Source organism: Mercenaria mercenaria, chromosome 14 (genome assembly GCF_021730395.1).
Source record: "Mercenaria mercenaria strain notata chromosome 14, MADL_Memer_1, whole genome shotgun sequence".
Lineage (NCBI taxonomy): Eukaryota > Metazoa > Mollusca > Bivalvia > Venerida > Veneridae > Mercenaria > Mercenaria mercenaria.
Genome location: NC_069374.1, coordinates 65,343,630 through 65,371,095, shown reverse-complemented (window position 1 = coordinate 65,371,095; position 27,466 = coordinate 65,343,630). Strand labels below are relative to the sequence as shown.

Sequence of the window (27,466 nt, the reverse complement as noted above, 5' to 3'; positions counted from 1 at the left end):
CTTGTAACCTTTGGTAGTTAAATCAAAACTCAGCAACTTGCCGGAAGGTTTATGGTGATGGAATTTGACATCCATCCCAGACAGCAGAGGATGTGATGTACTCGCTGTGACTTCAACAACGCGAAGAAAATAGTAGAACATTACAAGAAACATTGCTTTAAAAAGCATGCTTGTAAAAAGGCATGGGGCTATGTTTGACAAACATTGGACTACAGAATGTAGGATTTCTATTGTTATTGGCAGTCTGGCATCCTGACGTGTCCTAACATTACGGTAACCCAAGAGTGACTTGCTTACAAGAAAATGGCCAGTAACATCGGGTCACTGTCGTATTTTATGAACATAACCTATAGCAGAAATGTAGGTTGTAATTTCTCGAAAAACAGTGTGCAATGAACAGCATAACATAAGCGATTGATGCCGGAAATGAGGAAAGTGTTAAATACATTCCAGTCACAAAGTTTTTATAAAGCTGAAGTGCTCTGTTGTAAGTTTGATGACTCGATGTAGACAAGGCAGAGTCTAGACGCCTCTTGGAGATAGTATTCAAAACATTAAACTGGCTTGTGGTATTTCTAATTGAACTGGGTTGCGGTATGGACAGTCCCTCAGAAACTTCTGTACCTGAAGACGAGAAAGGGATTCAGCCAGGGCATTTGATAAGCCAGGTATATGACAAGCTTTAAACAGGATATTGTGTTTCAAAGTAGTCACTACGAAGCGATGAACCAACTTCATCAACAGTTTATCTTTAGAAGACTGTTTATTTATAATAGCTACCACTGCCTCATTGTCTGAATGGAAAGTAATGCAATTATTTGCTAAGAAATCGGAAAACAGTTCAACTGCAATAACTATTGGCAAAAATTCTTTGACTGTGATATAGTATTCACGGTAGGCATCAGGCCAAGGCACGGAAAACCACTTTTCACGAAGATATCCACCGAAACCTAAATACTGGCATCAGTAAATAAATGAAGAGATAATGAAGAGTGCCAGCGCGTATTTAAAAACATTGATGTTACATTAAAACAGTCCATAAAGGTACTCCATGCCGCCAAGTCAGCTCTTGCTTCCAGAGTGAGCCGACGCTTAAAATGTGGCTGTGATAACTCTACTGTAATGTCAATGAGACGGCGAAGGAAAGCACGACCCGGTCGCACAACACGACATGCGAAATTAAGTAGACCAACCTCCGATTGTAGATTTTAATACGGTATATGTACTGTGTATAACTAGTAACACCAAGGTGTGATCAGCAGAATATAGCACTAGAATAAGTTAAATCGGCACCACAGAAACTATGGTTGGTAAACTGGCCAAATTCTGTTGTACCAATTGTACTTTAACAGTGTTGAAACAAATGACAATATACATATAGCTGCGGAGGCATAGCGTTTTAATCTCTATTTAAGTAGATGTTCTGTAAAATCATGGGTTTTCTCAAGACCGTTCATAAGAATGACGACTGGGAAAACGTTTTTAGGGCTGAGTTTATATTTCGTCGGTATTGGTTAATGCATTAATGCAGTATTGCACATTTTACCTTATTATATTGTTAACTAAGAAGTGGAAATTACTTGTGGCATGTGACCATGAAATGGAACAGACAATTTGTGTTTCATGCACATTTTATGACACCAACATGTGTGAATGTAGATTCAGTATTACACCAGTCATGTGATTCTGGGGAAGTAGGGCACTGAATCTTAACGGGTTATTGTCATCACATTTTGATATATTACGGTATAATAGCGATCGTAACTTTATTAAACTGAGTGACGAGGCTTTATGTATAATATATTCATATTGAGTACAGTTGCAAATAGTTTACCCCTGAAATTCGTTAAAACATGTGATTTTGTTCTAAGTATAAAAGGGATATTATGCATTCTGACAGAGATAGAACGAAAGAACATCAAAACTTTAACCTAAAATTCTAAGTAAAAAAGTTTGTACAATCAAGCTAAAATGCACGAGCAAAATGAGGTTGTCAAAAATCTTTCAAAATTGGCAACTAAAACTTTAAAAAAGAACATATGCCGGCTCAAACTTATTTTTCTGAAGATAAAGAATCGAATAAAATAGAATAAAATAGAGCAGAATATGTTTAGTTCCAATCATGGACCTTTTCGGACATGAAATTATAACATACATGTATAGTTATCATTATTGTATTATAAATAACATATTATCAGTCAACAGTTAATAAATACACAATGTATACTGTACACTTTCTGAATGGCTTCCTGGTCAATAGTTAAAACTACTCCACCAGATCCATTAGACCAGCAAGACAATGGACGATTCAATAAATAATTTATATCATGACATCTGAAATGACTGTTCAGTTTTTTTTTCAAGGTTTGACTTTCAAGATGCCATATTCCCTTATTTAAGTGCGGAAAGCTACCATCCTGCACAAAGGCTACCGATTATGTTTTATCTATGATATATCCTAGTGACCTAGTTTTTGACCAAGATAATTCAATTTCAGACTTGACCCCAGATTTCGTAGAGTTCATGGAAGTTCAAGTTGAAGAGTGTTTACAAGGTTTTTCTATCAAATGATCTAGTGACCAAGTTTTAGACCTCATTCAAATTATTTCTATGTTTTGACCTTGTGAGTTAGTTTAAGATCTCGGGTAACCAAGTTTTGAACATGACTTATTTTTAATAGAGACAAACATTCTGACAAATAATTATGAAGATCAAAATTAGAAAATGTGGCCTTTAGTGTGTAAGCAATGCTTTCCTTTGATTTGACCAACTTACTAAGTTTGTTGCTCTGTCTTCTGCAAAGGCATTGAGTAAATGCGCTTTAGGTTCTTAAGGATTACACACACACACACATATATATATATATATAGAGAGAGAGAGAGAGAGAAAGAGAGAGAGAGAGAGAGAGAGACAGCATTCTTGTGTTTAACATTACATGCCTTCTGTTGCAGTTGCGTATGTTAGGGTTTCACCTGGCGAGGATAACTTTATTTTACACTGTCTGTGACTTTGGAACATGGTGGGGGTAAGAGTGAGATTAGGTGCACCATAAACCGGTATAAGCTCCCCAGTGGTGGTTTTGCCACTGACCGTTCCAAGGCGGTGCCCCACTGTGTTCCTTTATTTGTTTGTTTTGTCGTTGTGTGTTTGCTTTGTGTGTGTGTGTGGTGTGTGTTGGTCGTGTGCACGTCCGCGTGATGGGTTTGCGTTTGGGGAGGCTGCGTTTTTAGAACGTGGCTTTCCCTGTTGGATATTCATCCTTGTACTTATACCTATGTTTCATAGTTTTGAACTTGACCTAGATTTCATATAGGCAATTCTTTGGACAATTTTTTTAAAGATAAGGTAGAAAATGTGGTCTCTACATTGTTAACGGGTCTTTTCTAGGATTTGACCTAGCGACCTAGTTTATGACCTCCGGTAACCCAGTTTTGATCATGACCTAGATTTTATTAGTACATGGTGACCAGATAGAAAATGTGGCCTCTAAGGTGTTAGCAAAGTTTTTCTTTACTTCACAACAGCAGGTGTGAAGTGCTGTGTGGCGCAATAAAAAGTCGCTATGACTTCCTCTCAGTGTTGTTATATTTTCTTGTCCTTCGGGATCATTGATTTCAACTCATTTAGATTTGAAGATTGAATACTGCTTAAGCCGGTGCTAGGGGGCGTGGGCAGACTCAATCAAACCGAGTCTGCAATTTTCACTGTTTGCCTTGTTCTCGGTGCTTCCGAGGGATCTACTTTTCAGATTTTATTTTCTATTATTTGACTTGACCAAAGGTAACCCAGTTTTTACACCCTGACGCTCAGGTGAGCGAAAAAGGGCATGAAACACATATAAACTGTACCTTACACTAATAGATGTCACAAGTCATCCGACCCAAGTAACTAGCCTCCAACCAACCGATAAAACTACAGCTATCACTAAAGTCGATTAATATCCCCAGATACTGCTTTTATACGGGGAAAGTTAAGTGTTTGTGTGTTGTTCGTTTTGTCCTGATGTGTAAGCTTTGAGTGTATGTGTGTGTGTGTGTGTGTGTGAGTGTGTGTGTGTGTGTGTGGTGCACGCGTTTGCGTGCTGGGGGCTCGTTTTGAGGAGGCTGCGCTTTTGGTGCGTGGTATTCCCTGTTTGATATTTTTTTTTGTTTTTTTTTTGTGATCATGACATTTAAACTTCAAAAGTTACCTTGACCTATGACCAAGCGGCATGGGCTGTGCACTCTACATATCATCATGATGATGTTAACAATTGTTGCTACTTTTATGAAAATCCATCCACTGTTAAACATATAAGGCAGAAACAAATTGAAGCTATTTGATCTTTGACATCTAAAAGTACACTTGACCTTGGACTTAATGTTTTTTTTTTGTTGGGTTTAACGTCGCACCGACAAAATTATAGGTCATAATTATGGCGACTTTTGGACGTAATGAGTTGTGCATTCTGCATGTTGTCTGGATGAGGTTAACAACTGATGTTGTTTATTAAATTAATTCCAGTGGTTTAGAAGATATTGAGTGGACACGAATTTAAACTATTTGATCTTTGGCCTCTAAGTGTGACCTTGACATCTGATTTATTGACCAGTTCATGTACTCTGTATGTTGTCTCGATAAGGCAAATAACTGTTGCTTGTTTCATGAGCTTTATGAAATCTTTCAAATCGTTTAGATAATACATAGCAGGCACCATGTTAGCCTATTTGATATTTGACTATAAAATGAGAACTTGGACTTAGTGGCCTGGGTTTTGCATTCTGTTGTCTGGATGAGATAAATAACTGATGCTAGTTTTATTAAAGGCTTTCAGCGGATTAGAAGATATAGAGCGGACACAAATTTAAGCTACTTGACCTTTTACCTCCAAGTGTGAATCTAATCTTAGAGTTAGTGACCTCGGTTGAGCACTGTAAACATATTGTGATGGCGTAAACTAGTGATGTTCGTTTTATGAAGCAGTTTAGGCGCGGACACAAAGTTAAGCTATTTGATATTTGACCCCGAAGTATGACCTTAACCTTGGACATGGTGACTTGCGGTGTGCGCTCTGCACGTCGTCTCGATGAGGTTAACATTTGATGCTAGTTTAATGAAAATCTGCCCAGCGGTTATGATGACATGTTGCAAACACAATGGATGGACGGACAGAAGAACCAACCAACGGACGGTCCGATCGACGGACTCCAGTATAGCTCGATTATCTGGGGGTGTCATAAGGTGAAATATGCATTACTTGATCAAGGAATACGATGAAACACAAACTCTGCCTTCAGAACTGAAGAATGATCTTGAAAACAAAGCATTTAATAGACAAGTTACTTAATACCAGTCTCTGCAGCCGTATGCTCATATTTATTTGTTTCAATACTGTTTAGTACAAAAGACATTGACTTATTTACGCATTAAGTGTTGTATTTTTTTTTTGCAAATGATTTGTTATTATCGCACTATAGTGTTACTGGATATATATGGTGATATGGTATTTTTATTCTATGATTTTTGTTCTTTCTAAGACAGTATATACCGCGGTATAAAAGGTCTGTAAAAGGTTTATTCCTATTAGAAAAGTATACTGATGTAGCAATCACACAAACAGTAGGATATCTTTACTTTGTCACGCTTGTAACATAATAAAATACTGCTAAACCAGAAATCATGTTAATTACAGAAACTTGTAATGGGGTGTAGAATTAGGATATTTTTATAATTACTAAATCTAGAATAGGTTAAGTTTTCTAATGATATCAGTACACGAAAGTTACCTCTATAAGTTGTCTATAACCGTCTTGTTTGTTCTGACCTTCATTTCCTTGCATCATTTCCGTTCCATGTGGAATTCTTAATTCTCTTTCATGATCAACAGTACCTAGCAAGATAATGAAATCAAATAATAAAAATTTAAGACTTGAATTAAAGTTAAAACCTTTAGTTTTTAAATGGACATGTATTCAACTAATACCTGTATTAGTTAATTACCGGGGCTACTACTTGAATGCAGTTGTTAACCACAAGCAACTAAACATGGTTGGCTAAATTGAAGTTCCATTAGTTTTATTTATTTCCTTTCATTGATACGAAATGCACCAAGCCTGTTCTTTGTTCATTCGTAAAAGGGCAATATAGAAATTGCTTTTATTTAGTCATTCCGAAACAGTTTCTGAACATCTGACCCAAACCAACAACCACGATCTTTTTTTTTAAATAAAAAGCAAATAAAAGGTTTCTATAGTTATATAGTCCCTGACTCGCTGCTTTATCAAAGATGAAGAAAGTAAACAGTATTTTATAATTATTTTGGCATTCATTGTCTTTTATCTTTTCTGTTCCAAGTGTAGTATTTAATAATATAATCTTATGAATTAAAGGAAATTTTCAATCTAATATCATTTTGTCAGTGAACTGGTAAAATCATTGAAGTTATTTAGTTTATTTTCGTGACAACGGTTAGGTAGGGAAAGACCTGAAGATAATGAAAACAAAAAATCAACCTCCAAGGAAATTGAGCGTGCTTATGACAATCCTAATAGTAAAAAATACATGGACTTTGTCGGCAACAAAGACAACAACGGGACAGGAGGCGCAATTTGATTAAAACGGATTTTGGAATGTTCGGGAAAGGGACATAGACAGAATTATGAAAACTTCTTACTTAGAGAACAGTTTGTTTTGTTGGAAGACCATGATACTGTTGGATTATCAGAAACACATTTGTTAAACAAAAGCATGTTATATTTAGATGAATATATATGGTTTGGGAATAATAAAAAAAAAAACATATTATAGCTAAAAGAGGATCTGGGGGAGTTGGTGTTATAGTTTAGTATTTGTTTGAAGTACTTGATGATACACAAGAAGGTATAGTATGGCTTAACTTTGTGTCTAAGGGTAAACTGTTAGATTTTTATTTTATGCTGTGTGTGTTATATGCCACCTACTGATTCATCAGTCACATAGATTATAATAGCTTTTTATACTCTTTTAGGCAAAGTTCATCTATATTGTAAAGATAAAGCGTTTTATATATGTGATGGCTTTAATGCAATGTGTTCCAATTTGAATGATTTTATTCAAGGTGTTGATAACACAAAGGAGCATAATGTTGTTGATTTCAAACTGAATAAACTGGGTGAATTTTTTATTTGAATTTTTGGTGAACAGTAATTGTTTTATTTTGAATGGTCTTAACTATAAGAATAATAGCTATACGTTTGTTGGCCACAGGGCAATTCAGTTGTATAGCAGCATATGTATTTCTGAATGATTGTAAATATTTTTAGGTACACCTTATGCCCGACTTATTACATGATGCAGATTTAAGCACTTTTGGCCCAAAGGTGTCAAAGCCAGACCACTCCATGATACCTTGGTCATTTGTTATTGGAGAATATATATGTAAAGTTGGCAATAAAGGTGAAAGTCAATGTCATTAAGTGTATGATAAGTCTATTTTTCAAATAAATTTATGGAATGTAATGATGAAATCATTTATTTATAAGTCGAAGTATCGGATCAAAAATTACTTATATATTTAGAATTCACAAGGTCTATTAAAGGTTAAATTGACTCAAAACCTATCGATGAAAGTATCAACCAGTGATAAAAAAGCGTAAAACAGAAATTAGCATCTGACTGGTATCTAGAATGAGGTTTGTAATGCAGAGAAATGTATTCTAAAAGATTAGTGGGGAGAACATGGGATAAAGCGAGAATGTATGATAGTATGAGGAAGGTTGTTGATAACAAGAGGGTCATGATGATCCTGGATCGCTCATCTGAGTAATATGAGCTACTTAGACAAATGTAAGAGATCAGGGAACAAAGTCAAATATAAGTAAGCATTGAAATATTCTCCCAGTTGTGTGAACATGTTTCAAATGTCAAACTGATGCTAACATATTACGAAAGTTGGTCAGTAGGTCACATTCATGGTCACTGAAAGTCAGTTTATAGATCGGTGTGCAAAACTGTATATGCCATCTAAATTTCAAGGCTGTATCTTGAAAAACAAAAAAAGTAGGTCAGCAGGTCAAGGGCACAGTCAAGTGACACATAATTACTTGGGGTCATCAGGTAATTATAATTAAACAGTCTAGGAAATATGATCAGAAACTTTTTGAAGCATTTATCCTACATAACGCATATAACAAGTGACCGCCGGGGCGGTCCTCTTTTCCCCCAAGGGCATAATTTGAACGATTTTGGTAGAGGACTACTAGGCAATGCAACATACCAAATACCTAGGCCTTGCAGTTTCAGGCAAGACGATTTTTAAAGTTTGTTCCTATATAAATCTATGTAAAACTTGGGACCCCCTGGGTGGGGCTTCTTCACCTCTGGGATATAATTTGAATAATCTTGATAAAGGACCACTAGGCAATGCAACATACCAAATATCAAAAGCCTAGGCCTAGCAGTTTCAGAGAAGAAGATTTTTTTAAAAATCCTAGATAAGTCTATGTAAAACTTGGGACCCCCGGGGCGGGGCCTTTTTTCACTCCAGGGTAATAATTTGAACAATTTTGGTAGAGGACAATGCTAGATACCAAATATCAAAGGCCTAGGTCTTGTGGCTTCAGATAAGAAGATTTTTTAAAGATTTTTCCTATTTAAGTCTATGTAAAACTTGGGACCCCCGGGGCGGGGCCTCTTTTCACCCCGGGGTCATAATTTGAACAACGGTCATAGATGATGTCACATGCTAAATATCGAGGCTCTACGCCTTGCGGTTTTGGACAAGAAGATTTTTTATGTTTTTCCTTTCGGTTGCCATGGCAAATATCGAGGCTCTACGCCTTGTGGTTTTGGACAAGAAGATTTTTTATGTTTTTCCTTTCGGTTGCCATGGCAACAAGAGTTCTCTGCGGAATTCAATTCTTTAAACAATTTCATAAGGGGGCCTCCAAGGATCATTCCTGTGAAGTTTGGTGTAAATCTGCCCAGTGGTTTTGAAGAAGAAGATTTCTTTAGAAAATGTTGACGGACGGACGACGCACGACGCACATTGAGCGGTCACAAAAGCTCTCCTTGAGCCTTTGGCTCAGGTGAGCTAAGAATGTTCTGAGAAGGTGAGCTAAAATTGTTCTGAGAAAGTTGATAGATCGATTTCAAATAATAATGTTTTTTGGAAAATGGAAAACATGCTTCGAGAACTATTGAATCCAACGGAAGATGCAGCCAATTATGATACTTATGTTCAAAATAATACCAAAGGAACATTCAACACATTCAAACATAGCAATGAAGAGCAATAAAGCAGTTGGTTTCGATGAATTTCCAGCAGAGGTTCAAAAGCATCCTTCACTGTTCCATAGTCTTCTCTCTTTATACAACATATATATTTATGTTTCAGTACAGATATTAAGTCACGTGATATCATAAAGCCTATCCCAAAGTCTTCAGTAAATGATGCAAGGGATAGGGGTTTAACTCTAACTTCAGCCGTTTATAAGATTTATTGTTTTATCTTGAATAAACGTTTATCTATGTGGGAAAAGAAAAATGGCATTTTACATAACGACAAGTATGGTTTCTGAGAGGGACGAAGCACAGTAGATCATTGAAATAGTTTTGCTTCACTTACAGAAACTATAAAATTAAAAAAGAAATCCACATTTGCTGCGATTATAGATTACCAAAAAGCATAATATACTACTGATCGTAAAGATTATTTTTAAGCATCAGATTTTTAGAATTGAGGGAAACATGTATCATGCTCTTAAGTCATATAATCGTTATGTAAATTGCTGTGTAAGATTGAAAGGTATAAATACAGACTGGTTTATGGTCTACTGCAGCCAGAAGCAAGGATACACTTTGTCGCCTTTGCTCTTTATTATCTATATCAATGATCTGGTTTTTAATATTAAGGCACTTGACATTGGTATAGATTTTGAAGAGGAATATATGTGTTTTCACTATGTTATGATATAGTCCTTTTATGCAACAATGAGGCTGACTTGCAATGTATGCTAGATTCTCTTTACTTACGGCGTAAACAAAACACAATGAAAATTAATTTAAAAGGGTCAAACGTTATTCACTTTAGACCGCCATCGGTGGGGCATTCATAAAGACAATTTAGAATTGGTGATAAAATTATAGGTATGTTTAATCTGTATATGTATCTGGGTTTAGATTCTTAGAATCATTTAGGCTATGATATTATGGCAAATCATGTTGTACGCGCGGCCAGTCAAGGAAGCTAAGCATAAAGCATTTGGTATTTAAGAAATATGCAAAATTATGGGTAATGTCATGTTTTTAATAACGAGAAATGAAACAAGAGCTGTCGGAGGACAGCTCGACTTTTCAACAGCCTTGTCAACTGAATGAATACAAAAGTCTACGGGCAACATGTCGAGTCCATCGGGGTCTGGTAGCTGCACGCGGCACTCTTTCTGATTGAAGCAAACATTTATGCCAAATAAAAAAATTGCTTTATGCATGCGTCCTGTTACAGCCCGGACAAGCTCTAAAATGACCTTTGATCCTCAAGTGTGACCTTGACTTTTGAAATAGGGACCCGAGGATTGCGCACGGCACTCCGTCTCATAGAGGTAAACATTTACGCCAAAGAAAAAATAGATTGCTCCATATTTAAGTTATACAAAGTTATGGCCTGGACAAGCTCTAAAATGACCTTTGGCCCCTAACTGTGACCTTGAACTTTGAGACAGGAACCTGGGGTTTTCACATGACACTCCGTCTCATGTATGCCAAATATAAACAAGATTCCTCAATGCATGTCAAAGTTATGGGCCGGACAAGATCTGACATGACCTTTGATCTCCAACTGTGACCTTGACCTTTAGAAAGAACCTGGGGTTTGCGCATGACATTCCGTCTCACTGAGGGTAACATTCATGCCAAATATAAACAATATTGCTCCATCCATGTCAAAGTTATGGCCCGGACAAACAAATCCGGACGGACACACGCACGGACGCACGAACGCACGCACGCACATACACCAAACAGCTATCTAGACGACTATGTCTTCGCTTCGCTTCCGGGCTCGACAAAAATACAAAACAGGGTTATGGAACCTGTACAGTGCATATCAGCTCATGACAGTGGACAAGTGTGTGAAGTTTTAATCCATTCCCATCAGTGGGTACTGAGATACCAGCATACATACAAAAACTTAACCAAAAACAGCTCAGTCGTAAAGGGGCATGACAGATGCAGAGTAGAGTTATGGAACATGTGCACTGCATGTCAAATCATGCCAGTGGACAAATGTCCGAAGTTTTAATTCATTCTCATTGGTGGGTACCGAGATACCAGCTTACATATAAAACAAACCAAAATTTTCTAAGTCGATAAAGGGGCATAAACTTGTAAAAATGTAAAAAGAGTTATGGAACCTGTGCAATGTAAGTCAGTTTATCACAGTGAATAAGTGTGTAAAGTTTCAATCCATTCCACAAGTGGTTACTGAGATACCATTTTACATACAAAAACTTAACCAAATCGGGACGTCGACGCAGACGCAGACGCCGACGCACGGGTGAGTCCAATAGCTCTACCTATACTTTGAATAGTCGAGCAAAAAATCTTTTAAAAATGTTCAATACATGCTTTTGTTAGTGTTGTTGATTTGTAGGTCCCGGTTTTGGATATTTAAAATATGTTTACTGTTTCGAAGAACAACAGAATGGGAATTAAAAAATATACCGGAGTCGTTATGCCATCACATATGAAAACAATAAATTTAGTCGTTGTGTCATGTTTTTATGCAAGACTAGGACAATACACTTTTGTTTTGTGTATTAACATCCGCAGAAGCCCTTGGGATATATTTATGAGCTCGACTTTCGGTATAAAACGTGTATTATCCCTACAGAATTGCATTCAAAGTAAAGTTAATGAACGTTTTTACAAAAATGTCAACAGCAGGTTAATGCCGATAATGCAAGAAGAGGTAATGCGAAAATAAACTTAGGAAACACGGTTTATTTAAAAAAGGTTATAATATTGAATCTAATATAAATTGTTCAATACCAGGAAATCACAGAAATGCTTTTCCAAAATTTTGATGTAATGTTGCCCCATTAAAATTAGAGCCTGTGAGATATGAAGGAGTTGAACGAAGAACTTGTTGCATATGTAACACGAGCTGTCGGAGGACAGCAACGCTCGCCTATTCAACAGCCTTATCATGAGATACTAGCTTAGATACAAAAACTTATCGACACCCACGCAGATGAAATTATTTGTACGACGTATTACCGCCCGAGTGTATAAATAGTGTTAAAACACGGTTTTGTTTTAAATTATTTCGATTCTAATATGCCCTTAATCTAAAACTGTAGACAAAATATAGACGCGCTCTTTCTTGGTCGCAACAAAAACATTGACGTCACCGCACGTTATTGTGACGTCATTCTAGCTTAAGAGTGTTTTAACAGAGACAAGCATATTCGAATGTCATTTCTTCTTTATAGTGATATTAGGGATGAATTGTTTTCGAGACAGGACTCGATAAATCTGGTATAATAATAATAATAATAATAAAGTATATTAAGGATCAAGGTAGATTCTACTGCTTTTAGTAATTAAAAAAAAAACTGTGATCTTTGGATTTAGTAATAGATAGTCTAGTCTAGATAGTCAGAGTATCTGCCAAAATCTGCCATGAAATTTTAAACAGAATGAGAAAATTTCTTTATTCTTAAAATATTATTTAATTGGTATTTTATTTTGCCGTAAATATGTAAACTAGTTCAGATCCTTTAGGTACGTGACATATTAATTGCAGCAAAATGTTTTACATATGTATAAAATGTGTATTTCAATTTTAATTAATCTTATTATATTACTTATAGTCTCTTATATTTCTGTAAAGATTTCCATGATGTTTGTTTCGCTTATGATTTTATGATTGCTTTTGTTTGTTTTCTTTCTTTAAACACTATACATGTGCGTACAATTATAGATGAACCTTGTAATGTGCATCTTGGTTTTTATTCTAGAGGTTATGAATACGAGTATGTCTGACCAAAAGCATATTGTTTTTTGTTCCGTCCGACTGTCCGTCTTTCGCAAAAATCGCATGTCACAAAACAGCTCTTTTTGCTACATCTGAGGGATTGTGCTGATTTCTGATTTTTTTTAGTTGGTAAGTTGTTATATGCCTACTGCTATAAGTAACATGCATGTGCAGCTATGATACAAAGAGGTTGTTCTTGAAATACACTGTTATCTATGCAAAAATATGTACAAAACAATTTGTTTAAAGTGCTTTATTATGTGGCTGCCGCATTTGTTGTTATTAACATAAAATGTATTAATTGTTAAATCTTATTTTCGATAATTTATTTCCAACATCTTTTTCAAAGGTTTAAATATTTGGTTCAGATAGTACAAAGTACTAGTGAATCCATTCTTTTTCATTACAACCCTTTATGATCGTATAAATTCATGTGCAGTATTGAAAGTAGTGTTTTCCAACCATGTTATTTTGAATATTCTCTCTCCTCTGGAGATTGCTTTGTCGTGTTTTAACATAAATTTTAAAACATTCTAGGACTTTCAAAAGATGAAATTGACATAAACAGACATGATGAAATATTCTGTTGATATGTACTTTAGGCATGTTGTACAGCTGTCATGGGTGGCTGTGGTCAACATTATATTTACCTCTATCAAAAATCATGTTTGAAATCAATATTATATTATCTAACAAGAGCTGTCTGATGACAGTGCGCTCGACTGTTTGAAGCACTTCTACCAACTACCAGCTTACATATTAAAGCTTTAGCAAAATTTTATAAGTAGAAAAAGGGGAGTATAATTTTGCTGAAATGTAAGCCAGAGATGAAATTTGCCATGTGAGGTCATCCCATGATGCCAAAGACACTAGGTGAATCGGAAAACATTTGGTCAAGAAAATCCCGAGAAATATGCTTACATGAAAAACTGTCACAAACTTTCTATGTTTAGAATGAGCATAATGTTGACAAATAAAAGCTAGAATTATGTAAGTTGCCACATGACATGTGTGAAGTTTAAAAAGCAGTTGGTCTCGTAGGTTCTTTGAAACCTGCTTAAATGCAAAACTTTAATTTGAAATTCTAAGTTTAACAAGAGCTGTCCGTAAGACAACCAATGCTCGACTATTCGAATTGTTGTCCCAGAAGCAGGAATATTACCCTAAATGTTAATTACAAATATCTACAGAGTTTCAATCCAGTATCTGCATTAGTTTTTGAGATAGTAACCTGCATGCAAAATTTTAACCAGAAGTTCGAAGTTTAAAAAGGGACCTAATTTGGCTAAAATGCATGTCAGAGTTATGGGACTTGATCACCTAGTTTTATAACCCCGAAGATAGTAAAATATACCTAAAGTTACAAAGAGCATCAGAATTCAATGCCAGTTTTATGCAACATACTACTAATTCACAAAAAGCTTATGCTTCTTATTTATTTTTTCCACTTTGACATCGCTAGAACCCTTTTGTACATATATAAGAATTATACGAATTTGTAATGCCCACACAGTTTTTATTCATCATTTTAATCTCCTTCTTGACTTTTATTTATCATAGAATAGAAAAACTGGAAAACCACAGGTCACCCAACTCGACGTAAACGAAACTGTTGCAGGCTCGGTTTGACTGAGCCCGTTCATGGACGGTAGTGGAAATGCAAGCTACCGTCTACGCCCTCTAGCCCCGACTTGAGCAGAACACAACATTTACACATGTTTCAAGTACCAGAATATAAATAAGAGACTAATTTATTTTATTTTGTTGGGTTTAACGTCGCACCGACACAATTATAGGTCATATGGCAAGTACCAAGCTTTGATGGTGGAGGAAGACCCTAGGTGTCCCTCCGTGCATTATTTCATCACGAGCGGGCTCCTGGATAGAACCACCGACCTTCCGTAAGCCAGCTGGATGGTTTCCTCACATGAAGAATTCAACGCCCCGAGTTAGGCTCGAACCCACATTGATGAGGGGCAAATGAATTGAAGTCAGCGACCTTAACCACTCGGCCACGGAGGCCCTTTAAATCAGAGACATCCGCGAGTGACTAATTCCAACAAAATGTTCCAATTCCGGAAGGTTCTGGCTTGACATGAGACCAGGATAAACAATATCTCACCAGAAGGCTTTTGTTTGATATCTGACCAGTGAATGTGTCCTGTGTGGTCAAACCTTTTAGTGTCAACTTAAGTAAAACTTGTTTAGAGGTAACTGGTTGTTCATGCAAAAAGAAACTACTATAATATTCTTATAAGATGATAAAGTGAGCGTGCACATGATTGTGATCATGTAGCATCTCTAAATAACTAGAGCCACAAGATGCTCGACAATTCGTATTGTTGTCCCAGAGACAGGAATATTACCCTAAATGTTAAAATATATATCAATTCAGTTTCAATCAAGTATCTGCATTAGTTTTGGAGATAGTAACTTGTATGCAAAACTTTAACCAGAATTTTCTTAGTTCCAAAAGGGGGCATAATTTGGCCAAAATACATGTCAGAGTTATGGGACTAGATGTTATTACCTAGTTTTATAACCTCGAAGACAAATGTGTAGTTTCAAATCAAAATCTGCATTTGTTTGCATGCAAAACTTTACCCAGGATTTTCTAAGTCTAAAAGGGTGCATAATTGGCCAAAAATACATGTCAGAGTTATGGGACTTGATCCTGTGAGGTTGGGTATTGCCCTAGAAAAAGAAAGAATAAGTTTCAAAGCTATATGCCTTTAAATTGTACCTATATGTACTTCATGCAAAACATTAACCAGGATTTTCTTAGTTCCAAATGGGAGCATAACTTGGCCAAAATCATGTCAGAGTTATGGGACTTGACCCAGTGAGGTTGGTAGTTGACCTGAAAAAAGAAATATTAGTTTTAAAGCTATATGCATTTAAATGATATCTATATAAACTTGCATGCAAAACTTTAACCAAGGTGTGACGCCAACGCCGACGCCAAGGTGAGTAGAATCGCTCGGACTTTACTTCGAATAGTCGAGCTAATAAATTATAACAACTTCAGAAACCAGTTAAAAAAAGACATAATTATTAAACAGAATATTTTAACTATTCATTACAATGATATAGATATGATCATATTGATACTTAACTATAAAGATCAAGCAGCACATTACAGGGTTCACGATATATGTAGGCAAATTTTTATTGTTTTTTTTTTTTTTTGTTAAAAAGAATGTATGTATTATATTTTCCCAAGCTACCTTTGTACAAAATTTGGTTATTTTGTTCCGGAGTAAATTGTTAGAACTGATGAGTAGGTAATTACATATTCCAGTTCAATAGTCTATATCTTTTGTCGTTTGAAGAGAAAGTAATGTGATAGGAAATCAATACATATTTTAATGAAATCTTTGCTCCAACCAGGTGACACTATATTGTAAAAACAAGAGGGCCATAATGGCCCTATATCGCTCACCTGAGTTAAGTTGCTTGCTTGATCAAATGTCTTTGCTAAAGCCTCAAAAACAAGAAAGTAGGTCCGTAGGTCATATTCATGGTCACTTAACGTCAGTTTTAAGATCGGTGTGCACAAATGTACATGTCATCCAAATTTCAAGGCTGTATCTTAAAAAAACAAGGAAGTAGGTCAGTAGGTCTCATTCATGGTCACTGAAAGTCAGTTTTAAGATCGGTGTGCAAAACTGTAAATGTCATCCAAATTTCAAGGCTGTATCTTAAAAAACAAGAAAGTAGGTCAGTAGGTCAAGGTCACAGTCGGGTGACCCCTTATCACTTCGGGTCATCAGGTAAATATAATTAAACAGTCTAGGGAATATGATCTAACAATTTTTGAAGTATTTTTTCCTATATCACTCATATATCAAGTGACCCCTGGGGCGGGGCCTCTTTTCACCCCAGGGGCATTATTCGAACAATCTTGTTAGAGATCAACTAGGCAAGGATACATACAAAATATCAAAGGCATAAGCCTTGAACTTTTAGACAAGAAGATTTTTAAAGGTTTTTCCTATATAAGTCTATGTGAAACTTGGGACCTCCAGGGGCATAATTTAAACTATTTTGGTAGTAGTCTACTAGGCAATGCAACATACCAAATATCAAAAGCATAGGCCTTGCAGTTTCAGGCAAGAAGATTTTAAAGTTTTTTTCCTATATATGTCTATGTAAAACTAGGGACCTCCGTCGCAGGGCCTCTTTTCACCCCAGGAAAATAATTTGAACAATCTTGGTAGAGGACCACAAGGCAATGCTACATACCAAATTTCAAAAGCCTAGGTCTTGTGGTTTCAGACAAGAAGATTTAAAAAAAATATCCAATACAAGTCTATATAAACCATGTGACCCCACTGGGCGGGGCCATATTTCAACCTAGGAGGATCATTTGAACAATTTTGTTAGAGGCCCACTATATGATGCTACATAACAAATATCAAAGCCCTAGGCCCTATCGCTTTTGACTAGAGGATTTTCAAAGTTTTTCCCTATATAAGTCTATATAAACCATGTGATCTCCGGGGTGGGGCCATATTTGATCCTAGGGGGTTAATTTGAACAATCTTGGTAACGGCCCACTAGATAATGCTACACACCAAATATCAAAGCCCTAGGCCTTGTGGTTTTGGACAAGAAAGTTTTTAAAGATTTTCCTTTCGGTTGCCATGGCAACCAGAGTTCAATTCTTTGAACAATTTTAAAGAAGAACATCCAAGGATCATCCCTGTGAAGTTTCAGCAAAATTGGCTTGGTGGTTTAGGAGGAGATGTTGTTTAAAGGAAAGTGTGGACGGACAGACGGATGACGGACGGACGGACGGAGGACTCCGGACGGTGAGCGGTCACTATAGCTCACTCTGAGCCTTTGGCTCAGGTGAGCAAAAACAGATATAGTAAAATAAAATTCTTAAAATACACATGAAATGTAACATTTTGTGTATTTTTGTCATTACCAAATTTAAAACGTTAAGAATATGTATCATATTTGACTGTAAATTAAAAATTGATGGCAATATACTGTATTAACTTAAAGGTAGTTATGCGCATTTGAAACAAATAGTTTTCTACAGTTATGAAGAATTTTAATGAAGATAGGGTAATGTGCTTAATTTTTAGCCAGATTTGACAATATCAGTCTTCCGGTAAATTTTTACATTTTGTATTGAAGATAAAAGGTAAGGGTAGATTTCCTGGAAGCCCAGACCACACCAATCACAGCCAAAAAGCCAGGCATTGCAAATTAGGCTCGCAACAAAAAGAAAATGTAACAGAAAAATATAGTAGACGGGTTGCTTAAAACATCCCACAAGTAATGTGCAAAATACAAAAAAAGAGGATGACATTTTCGCGTAAAGAAAAAAAGTCACAATGTAGATTTTAATGAAACTTTCCATTGTTGCAGACTAACCTATTTCCAATCATATGAGTAAATTAGGTCCGTGTGCTTAATTTCTTACAATTTGCAAAAATATCAGTTGAATTCTATACACTGCAACTAATTTCTTGTTATTATTGTGATTTATGTTATATCAATACCTGAGATATATAAAAGATATTTGTTTGTTTTGAGTGAATATGGAATATATCTCACTGAGAAGTGAAAAAATTTCAAATATTTTCATGAGCGCGTAGAGCGAGTGAAAATGTGAAAATTTTCTCACTTCTCAGTGAGATATTCTATAATCACGAAAAACAAACAAATTTTCTTTTTATTTTATGCTTAATTCCGTTGAGATATGCATTTTGCAACAAATTTTAATCTCAGTGCGGGAAACAGACGCGCGTAAACTAACATGACGTCAGACGTGTTGTGACGTTAGAAAGACGCACACGACATAAAGTTCCATTTAATTTTATTTCTTGCTGCATAACGTTGTGAAATTCTCATTCAGTTAAATAATTTGAATCGAGAGATATACTATAAAGAAAAAAGTGCGAAAACAATTTTCATCCTGTTTTAAGCAAATAATTTAAAATGTATACACAATGTACAAGTAGATCGGCAAAGCTATATCTTTTACAGTGAGTGATATGCAGTGAGTGATATGGGTTATATCTTACTGATAAAACACTGTATTTCGTCAGTTAGCATAAAATAAGATAGCTTCTCGGCATGATTTATGTTATCCAAATAAGGGCTACCAAGCATTATTCTAGTATTTCCTGATAACTGACGTAACATCTTCATTTCCGGAATGCCTTAAAATTGACAGTTGTACAAGTGCACAATGGGTCAGTTTATATTTTATTTTTGACTTGTGACTTTTTATGTGAAATGCTGTATGTAACTTACATTTAAGTTTGACAGTACGATTGAATATAAACACATATCCTATAACAATAATTCATCTATATAATATTTATTGATTGATATTAAACTCTTAAACACTGCAATATATCAACGTTAATTCATGAACTACAAACTTGTAGTTCTTAAACCATATAGATGGATTTAAACATCGTGTGAGCCTTAGCAACGAAAGTAAATTTTCGCGCATGCGCACTCTATGTATGGCAAAAAGAAATGACCGCACAATATAAACTACGTTAAAGTTATATCACATTTCAATCTATTCGATCAATAATGAGTCTGTATTATAGTAAATTACCACCGCAGGGCAAAGGAAAATATATGAAGATCTTTTAGGTTAAAGAAAAATAAGAAATTGATATTTTCCATGAATTAAAAAAGCTTATGTTTGATTTTCTAACATGATCTGACAAAACTTACTACCTGTCGCAATTAGCTTACATGATGTAATATCATTTAAAGTCGAAATTAAAAACTCAAAGTTTAATTAAGAGAAGTTGAAGTATGGACTTTGAAAATTTAAAAACTGAAGGTTTTCGACTAGATTACAGATTTATTCCAACGTATATACCATTCCTCCCCTCACCCCACACGCACATCTATAAAGTTTCCCACAGTCCCCCATGCTAAATTTAACAAACACAGACAAAGTCCCGCCACTGATTTTGTATCAAATTACACCCAAACGGGGATCAATTCATTCCGTATTCAAAAAGATAATTATCATTTTGATATTGATTATTTAAATTTTAAAGTTTTAATTTAACAATATCAAAGTGGTGGGGATGGTGACCGTATCGGTCAAATTTAACAGAGAGGGGGCGGGTAGCGGGGATGGGTGTTCTACACTTACATCCTTTATCTGTTGTTAGACGATGATCCATTGTTTGCGGACTTCAAGTTCATTATAATTATTCTATTAATTGAAGGTTAATGACTTATGCGCACGATACATTTTCGACTATATTAAGAATATGAAAATGATCCAGCATATAAACATTACAGATAAACATCAGATATATATATATATATATATGGGTATTTTCCTTCAGTAAATAAATTCCAATTGTAATTTAAGTCCTTGATTTGATCCAGATCTTACAAATTTAGATTTTTATATCTAAATGGACATTGTTTTAAAAATCAATGTCCATCAAAGTTCCAAAGTATATTCTTATAGATTTCAAAATTTTAAATATCGTGTGATATGTTTAGTTTTGATTACAGCTCCGCCACGTGATATATTAATCCGAATGCGTACTAATTATGGCATTGATGACTGAAGGGCACATCAAAGACGTCTTATATGCTTCAGTAACTTTTATGATTCGGTCTAATTAGGTGACATCCTCGAAATAATGTTATGGTATTGATCACCAAGATGACCTATGTTTTATCATGTCAGTTGCATAATAGTTACGTAATAATTTCCGGTTTATTATTTAAAACAGCAACTTCAGTGATAAAGAGCCGCGCCCCCTATGAATTCATATAATTTAGATGTCACTCAAGTCGGAGAAAAATATATAAAACAGCTATTTGAAGTTTGAAGAAAACACTCCTTTACAGATAAAATGAAAGAAATTATGACATTATTAAATGTGAGGAACAAACTTTATATTTGTATTGTGTGTGGAAATAGACTGGGGAATGCTTTTCTGACAAAAAATAGAGAATTAAACCGGGTTCTCAGGTAAGATATGATTAATAACATACCTATCTTTAATCAAAGCATTCTGTATAATAAATTGTTTGATTAAAATCATCTTTATTGTAGCAAAACAATTCGTAATACAATGATATATTTAGGTTTACTTATTGTTGAGTGTTTATTTGCCACACGTTAAGAACACATAGCAATCAATGCATCGTAAAAAGGTCTATTATTTGTAAACTTTAATTAATCACGGAAAACATAATTGACGCAAACACAAATGCAAAAACCTAAGAAAAGTAGACAATGTGTACATTATATTAAACCCGCAAAAGTTATCTGGGCCGAGTGTTTCTTCTTCTTCTTCTTTGACTTGATTTGGGTTTTACGGCGCACAAACACAGTATAGGCTATATAGCGTCAAATAGGACTACAAATTTTGGTTTCACATCTCATTTACATGAGGTATGGAATCTTTTCCTTCTTCGAATGCAACTACACTGTCAGACCAGTAGCCTCGATGAAACTTGTGTTTTGCCGCAGATCCTCAATGCCTCCATACAGTTTTGGGTGGATTTGAGGTATCTATCGGCCAAGTCGCAGCTCGCTCCTGGTCATGCCTTTTACATTTCTGGAGTATATGCTCCGTAGTCTGATCTTCCACACCACATAGACAGGTTGGTGATGGTGCCAGCCTGTATTTCTTGTACATGTGAGCATTGAGCTTGTTGTGCCCTGAGCGAAGCCTGACCAGCATCACTTGTTCAGACCAATCAAGGAGATGAAAAGTATCTTCCACTATCCTTGGTCTCATTAGTGCCTTAATGATGGTGACTTTCTCTTTGTAGCTCACAGGTGTTGTTGGTTGTTCTGACTGAGCTCCTAGCTTAGCCAGTTGGTCTGCCTCTTCATGGCCTGCAAGTCCACAATGGGATAGAATCCACTGAAGTGCTACTTTGCAGGTTATACTCAGGCTCTGCATTCTCCTGGCTAGCTGTGGAGCTTAATTGTTGATCAGAGCTTCCATAACAGACAGTGCATCTGTGAGAAAGACGACTGAGGAGCTTTCTTCTGCCGAGTCCGCAATCATTGAGACGGCCTTCATGAGTGCTTCAGTCTCCGCCTTGTAATTGCTGCAGTGTTTTCCTGTGGCTGCATGTAGTGTTTCTCTCTTGCCACATGGGTATAGAATGAAAACTCCTGCTCCTCCATCTTTGATGGCGCATGTGGCTGATCCATCTGTATAGACATGAGTCCATGTTTCCGGAGGATAGTCTTCATTTATCATAGCCTGTGTGAGGCTCTTCCGAATACCTTCATCCTCTTGTTTCCAGCGGTCAAGATGAGGAACAGCAAGTCTCACAGTCACTGAAGACAGATCATTCGCTAGAGAGTTTATAATATCTTCTCTACCTAGGGGAGTCGTTGGTATGTTCAGCTCAGTTTCGAACTCTCGGTTGAGTTTCTTTGCCTCGTGAACGAAGCTGCTACGTTTGAGCCGATTTTTGGTGTAGCCAACCAACATGGTTTTCATGGGATGGTCTTGAAAAGACCTGAATTTCTCTGTTTGGAGCAGGACCTTTGCATGTCTCCTGTCTTGTAACGGCTTTGTACCTGTTAGTTTCACCATGAAGGAGATTGGTGTAGACTTTGTAGCACCTGTCATGATCCGCAATGCTTGGTTTTGAACCTTGTCTAGAGCCTGTTGGTTAGTTTTGGCAGTAATGGACCAGGCAGATGAACTATACTCTAAATGGGGTCTCACTGTTCCCAGATATACTGTACCAAATATCAAAAGCCTAGGCCTTGCAGTTTCAGGCAAGAAGGTTTTTTTTTTAATCCTATATAAGTCTATGTAAAAGTTTGGACCCCAAGGTGGGACCTCTTTTCACCCCAGTGGCATAATTTGAACAAATTTGGTAGAGGACCACTAGGCAATGCAACATCCCAAATATCAAAAGAATAGGCCTTGCAGTTTCAGACAAGAAGATTTTTAAAGTTTTTTTTTCAATATACATGTAAGTCTATGTAAAACTTGGGACTCCCGGGGCGGGTCTTCTTTTCATCCCAGGGTACTAATTTGAATAATCTTGAAAGAGAACCAAAAGGCAATGCTGCATACAAAATATCAAAGTCTTGTGGTTTAATTAAATCCCTCGACTGACTTACTCATATATATGTTATGTAACAGGTGCTTCCGCATACACCATTTTAATTATGGTGTACGAACTGGTTCAAAATTCTCAAAACCGCATCTTGCGGTTTAGAAACAGCATCTTCCGGTTTAAAAGCGCATCTTGCGGTTTTAAAACTGCAAGATGCGCTTTTAAACCGCATGATGCGCTTTTTATACATTTGAACCTGTATGCACGTTCTTTTTATAAACCGCATAATGCGTTTTTTTTTTATCTTCCATTTCCGGTGATGTTACCAATTTTACGATCAGCCAATCAGAATGTCTTTTACATTTTTATGGCGCCGAAAAGCAGTTGGCGCCACATTCAGTTATTAACAGCCACAAGGATATCTTTGCAAAACCAGGATTTTGGCAAACTTCACTACCATTTCAAGTGACTTAAAAACTTCTATTTATGTTTGGATGGTGGTTTATGGACCATTGAGCAATAAATGAATTAGTTTTGTATTATTTCAAAATTATTTATGTACAAAAAAAATCAATTAAAAAATTTTGTCCGATCGAAAATTCGACTGGATATATGGTGTCCGATCGGAGTTTTTGAAAATCCAGTCGGACATTTTCCCCATATTTCGGCGTGCTGGATTTTTCCCCGAATTTTTATCAAAGAAATAAATGGTATATTTAACTAAGTTTTCTGTTGTACAGTAATTTTGTTTGGGTTTGAGACGAATTCAGCGATAAATAAAAAACTCCCATTTTAAAAGCTGGAAAAGAATCCGATTGGAAATTTTCTGGAAAAAAAATTTTAGAATCGGAGTCAAACTGTTTATCCATATATAGTCAAGACATAAGGAGTATACGAAACAAAATAGAATATATAAAAGACAACTGGTTAGATTATGACGTGCTTTGCTTTACAGAAACGCATACTGATCACGCTGTGTCGAATGAACAAATAAAATAAGATCACTTTTCCTCATTTTATCGGAAAGATGTTTCTGGCCATTCTGGAGGGATCCTTATCTACGTATCTGAAGTATTACGTTCAAAACGATTATACGACTTAGAAAATTATTTACATGAATCAGTTTGGGTCGAGCTGAAACATAAGAATAAAAAGGTTTTAATTTGCACAGTCTATAGACAACCGAGCGCCCATATAGATTTTTGGACAAAGTTTAACACATGTATAGAAAAAGCATTAGATTTTTGCAATACTATTGTGATCGCTCGCGATATTAACGAGGACCAACTGAACAGTAAAAATCACAAATTAAAAGACATTCTTTTATTAAACGACTTGAAAATGTTATATGTGAACCAACACGTGTTACTGTAAATGCGTCAACGCTTCTGGATCCTATTGCAATTTCTAATAAAATTCACGTTTTTAAGTCTGAAATTTTACATACTCCTAGTGATATTAGTGACCATTACGGTCCCTATATTTTTATGAATTTTTAAAAACCGAATTTTACAACTTATAAGCGCCGCGTATGGAATTATAAACGCGCCAATTTTAATGAACTGAACAATTTGATATTTAATACTGACTGGTCCTTCTTAAATATGAATTCTGTCGATGAAGCATGCGAAACATTTACAACTGTACTAATAAACCTTGTAAAATAATGTATACCAACAAGTTTTGTTACAATCCGTCAACATGATAAACCCTGGTACGATTCTGATATACGCAAGACTTCTAGAAAAAGAGAAAAGCAAAGAAAATAAAACAATTAGAACGAAATTGATAAATGATTGGAAATTGTACAAACACATACGCAATAAAGTGAATAATTTAAAGAAACATGCAAAGGAATTATTTTTAGTAATCTTGGGTTTTCCCAAAGAGCTATAAAAATAAATAGATTGGCAACTTGAAAGGCATATAGAGCAAATCTCGCCAACCTCCCGTGACAAAAAAACGAGATCTCGTTTACCGGAAGTAGCGCTTTCTCCACGCGCCATTTTGTATGCGAAAGCAATTATTCATCGGTAAAATAATTATCACCGTATGACCACGCTTCTTTTGATGGCAAAAAAACCGCGTACTTCGTGTTTTAAGACCATTTCAAATTAAACTAATTTTGTTTTAGAAGCTAACATGTATTTTAAATGTAGTTTTAAAGGTACAAATTGTAACTCCATGCTCGCCGATGTTTGTTTTTAGTAAGATAACGCCGAATCACGCTCTGACACGAGCTCACGCGAGATTACAGCCAGTTGCCATTCTGTGTATTTTATACTTCTTTGGTTTTCCTTAGAAGATGCAAAATCAAATGATCCAAAATGTTATTGGAAAACTGTAAAAATGCTTATTAAAGACACTATTAACAACTGTAAAGCTATACCGACTCTCATTGTAGAAAATAATGATACCGAGTTATATTACTCATCCGATGAGGAAAAGGCTAATTGCTTAAACGAATATTTTACTTCAGACTCCGCTATAGACGAATCTAACACGCAACTGCCGAACTTTATTCTTAAAACCGATAGTGAAATGGTTAATTTCACAATTCAGTCTACAGAGATCAAAGACGTCCTTTCAAACTTAATTTTAGATAAAGCTGTAGGGCCAGACGAAATAAGCCATCGAATATTAAAAGAAACGCGAAATAGTATTTGTCATCCTCTTTGTATTTTATTCAATCGATCTCTTCATGAAGGGACCCGCCCGCTTAGCTCAGTAGGTAAGAGCGTTGGTCTACGGATCGCGGGGTCGTGAGTTCGATCCTCGGGCGGGGCGCATGTTCTCCGTGACTATTTGATAAACGACATTGTGTCTGAAATCATTAGTCCTCCACCTCTGATTCTTGTGGGGAAGTTGGCAGTTACTTGCGGAGAACAGGTTTGTACTGGTACAGAATCCAGGAACACTGGTTAGGTTAACTGCCCGCCGTTACATGACTGAAATACTGTTGAAAAACGGCGTTAAACCCAAAACAAACAAACAAATCTTCATGAAGGATTCTACCCAAATAAATGGAAATTTGCTAAAGTCATGCCTCTTTTTAAAAAGGGTGATACGAACGTTCCAATCTGACTAAAGTACATCTCCTATTACGCTACGCATAGGATCTGACAACGAGCTATTGATGGCCTCGTTCTGACAACCCTTCCGCTAGCCAATCAAAAGCTACCTTACAGCATTCTGTAAGCTTTATAAAGTCTTGGGTTTTGATATCAACAATTTTTAAGTCGAAAGATTTCAGATAGCCGGTTAGCTCAGTCGGTAGGGCACTTGCTCTGTAAACGAGAGGTCCCAGGTTCGAGCCCTGGATTAACTGCAATTTTTTCTTTCTCTTTGACATTCGAACAAGTTGTCTGATTGGTTCAAACAAAAATAGATTTGCGAAAATAAAAATAGCAATATTGGAAATCCAAAATAAGTAGAAGACGAATGTGAATGGGTCGTTTTCAGATCTTCGTTTAGAAGATCAAGTACTTTAGTCAGATTGCGAACGTTCCCTCAAACTATAGACCAATTTCTCTCACAGGTTGCGTAGATAAAGTAATGGAAAGAGTTATGTTCCAACACATATATAATCATTTGTACTCTAAAAATTTGATATATCCATTACTATCCGGATTTCTTCCGAGCCATTCAACAGTCTATCAGCTAATCGACATCTACCACCGGATCAGTGACTCTTATGATAAAAAACAATCCACGTGTATTGTATTTTGCGATATATCTAAAGCATTTGACAGAGTTTGGCATTCAAGATTAATATTTAAATTAAAACAATATGGCATAAATAACGAACTTCTTCGATGGATTAAAGATTATCTCTCAAATCGTAAGCAGTCAGTTTTTGTTGGAAATGAAAGTTCTAATGTTCTAAGTATATCAGCGTGCGTTCCCCAAGGCTCCAGCCTTGGTCCTCTGTTATTTCTCGTATACGTTAACGATATTGCTGAAAACCTTTTAAGTGTAACAAGGCTATTTGCCGATGACAGTTCATTAGCGATTTCATCGAACGAAATAAAATATATAGAAACCGTTCTCAATACCAATCTAGAAAAAATCAGTAAGTGGTCGAAACAATGTCTAGTTAATTTTAATCCTAACAACACAGAAGTAATGTTTTTGACCTCTAATCAAGAGAATAAACCCTCGATCATGTTGACACTTGATTTCGTCCAACATTATAAGCATTTAGGCCTAACACTTTCATATGATCGAAAATGGCATGACCGCATTAATAATATAACCATATCAGCGTCAGAAGTCCTTAGTTCAATGCGAGCATTAAAATTTAAATTAAAACGGTCTACTTTATGTCAGATTTATATATCTTACATGCGTCCTATATTAGAATATGCGTCCATTGTTTGGGACGGATGTACCGCGTATGGAAACAATCAGTTGGGCAACTAC

General features: G+C 35.9%; 1 protein-coding gene across 2 annotated transcripts in view; it reads right to left on the bottom strand.

Moving 5' to 3' along the window:
- Positions 1 to 27,466, bottom strand: part of LOC128548550 (uncharacterized) — a 351,915-nt gene that overhangs the window by 257,973 nt on the left and 66,476 nt on the right. For both annotated transcript variants that reach the window (XM_053523737.1, XM_053523738.1), the window contains exon 2: positions 5,766 to 5,869. In XM_053523737.1, the coding sequence (XP_053379712.1) occupies positions 5,766 to 5,869 (104 nt within the window). The remainder of the gene's footprint in view (positions 1 to 5,765; positions 5,870 to 27,466) is intronic.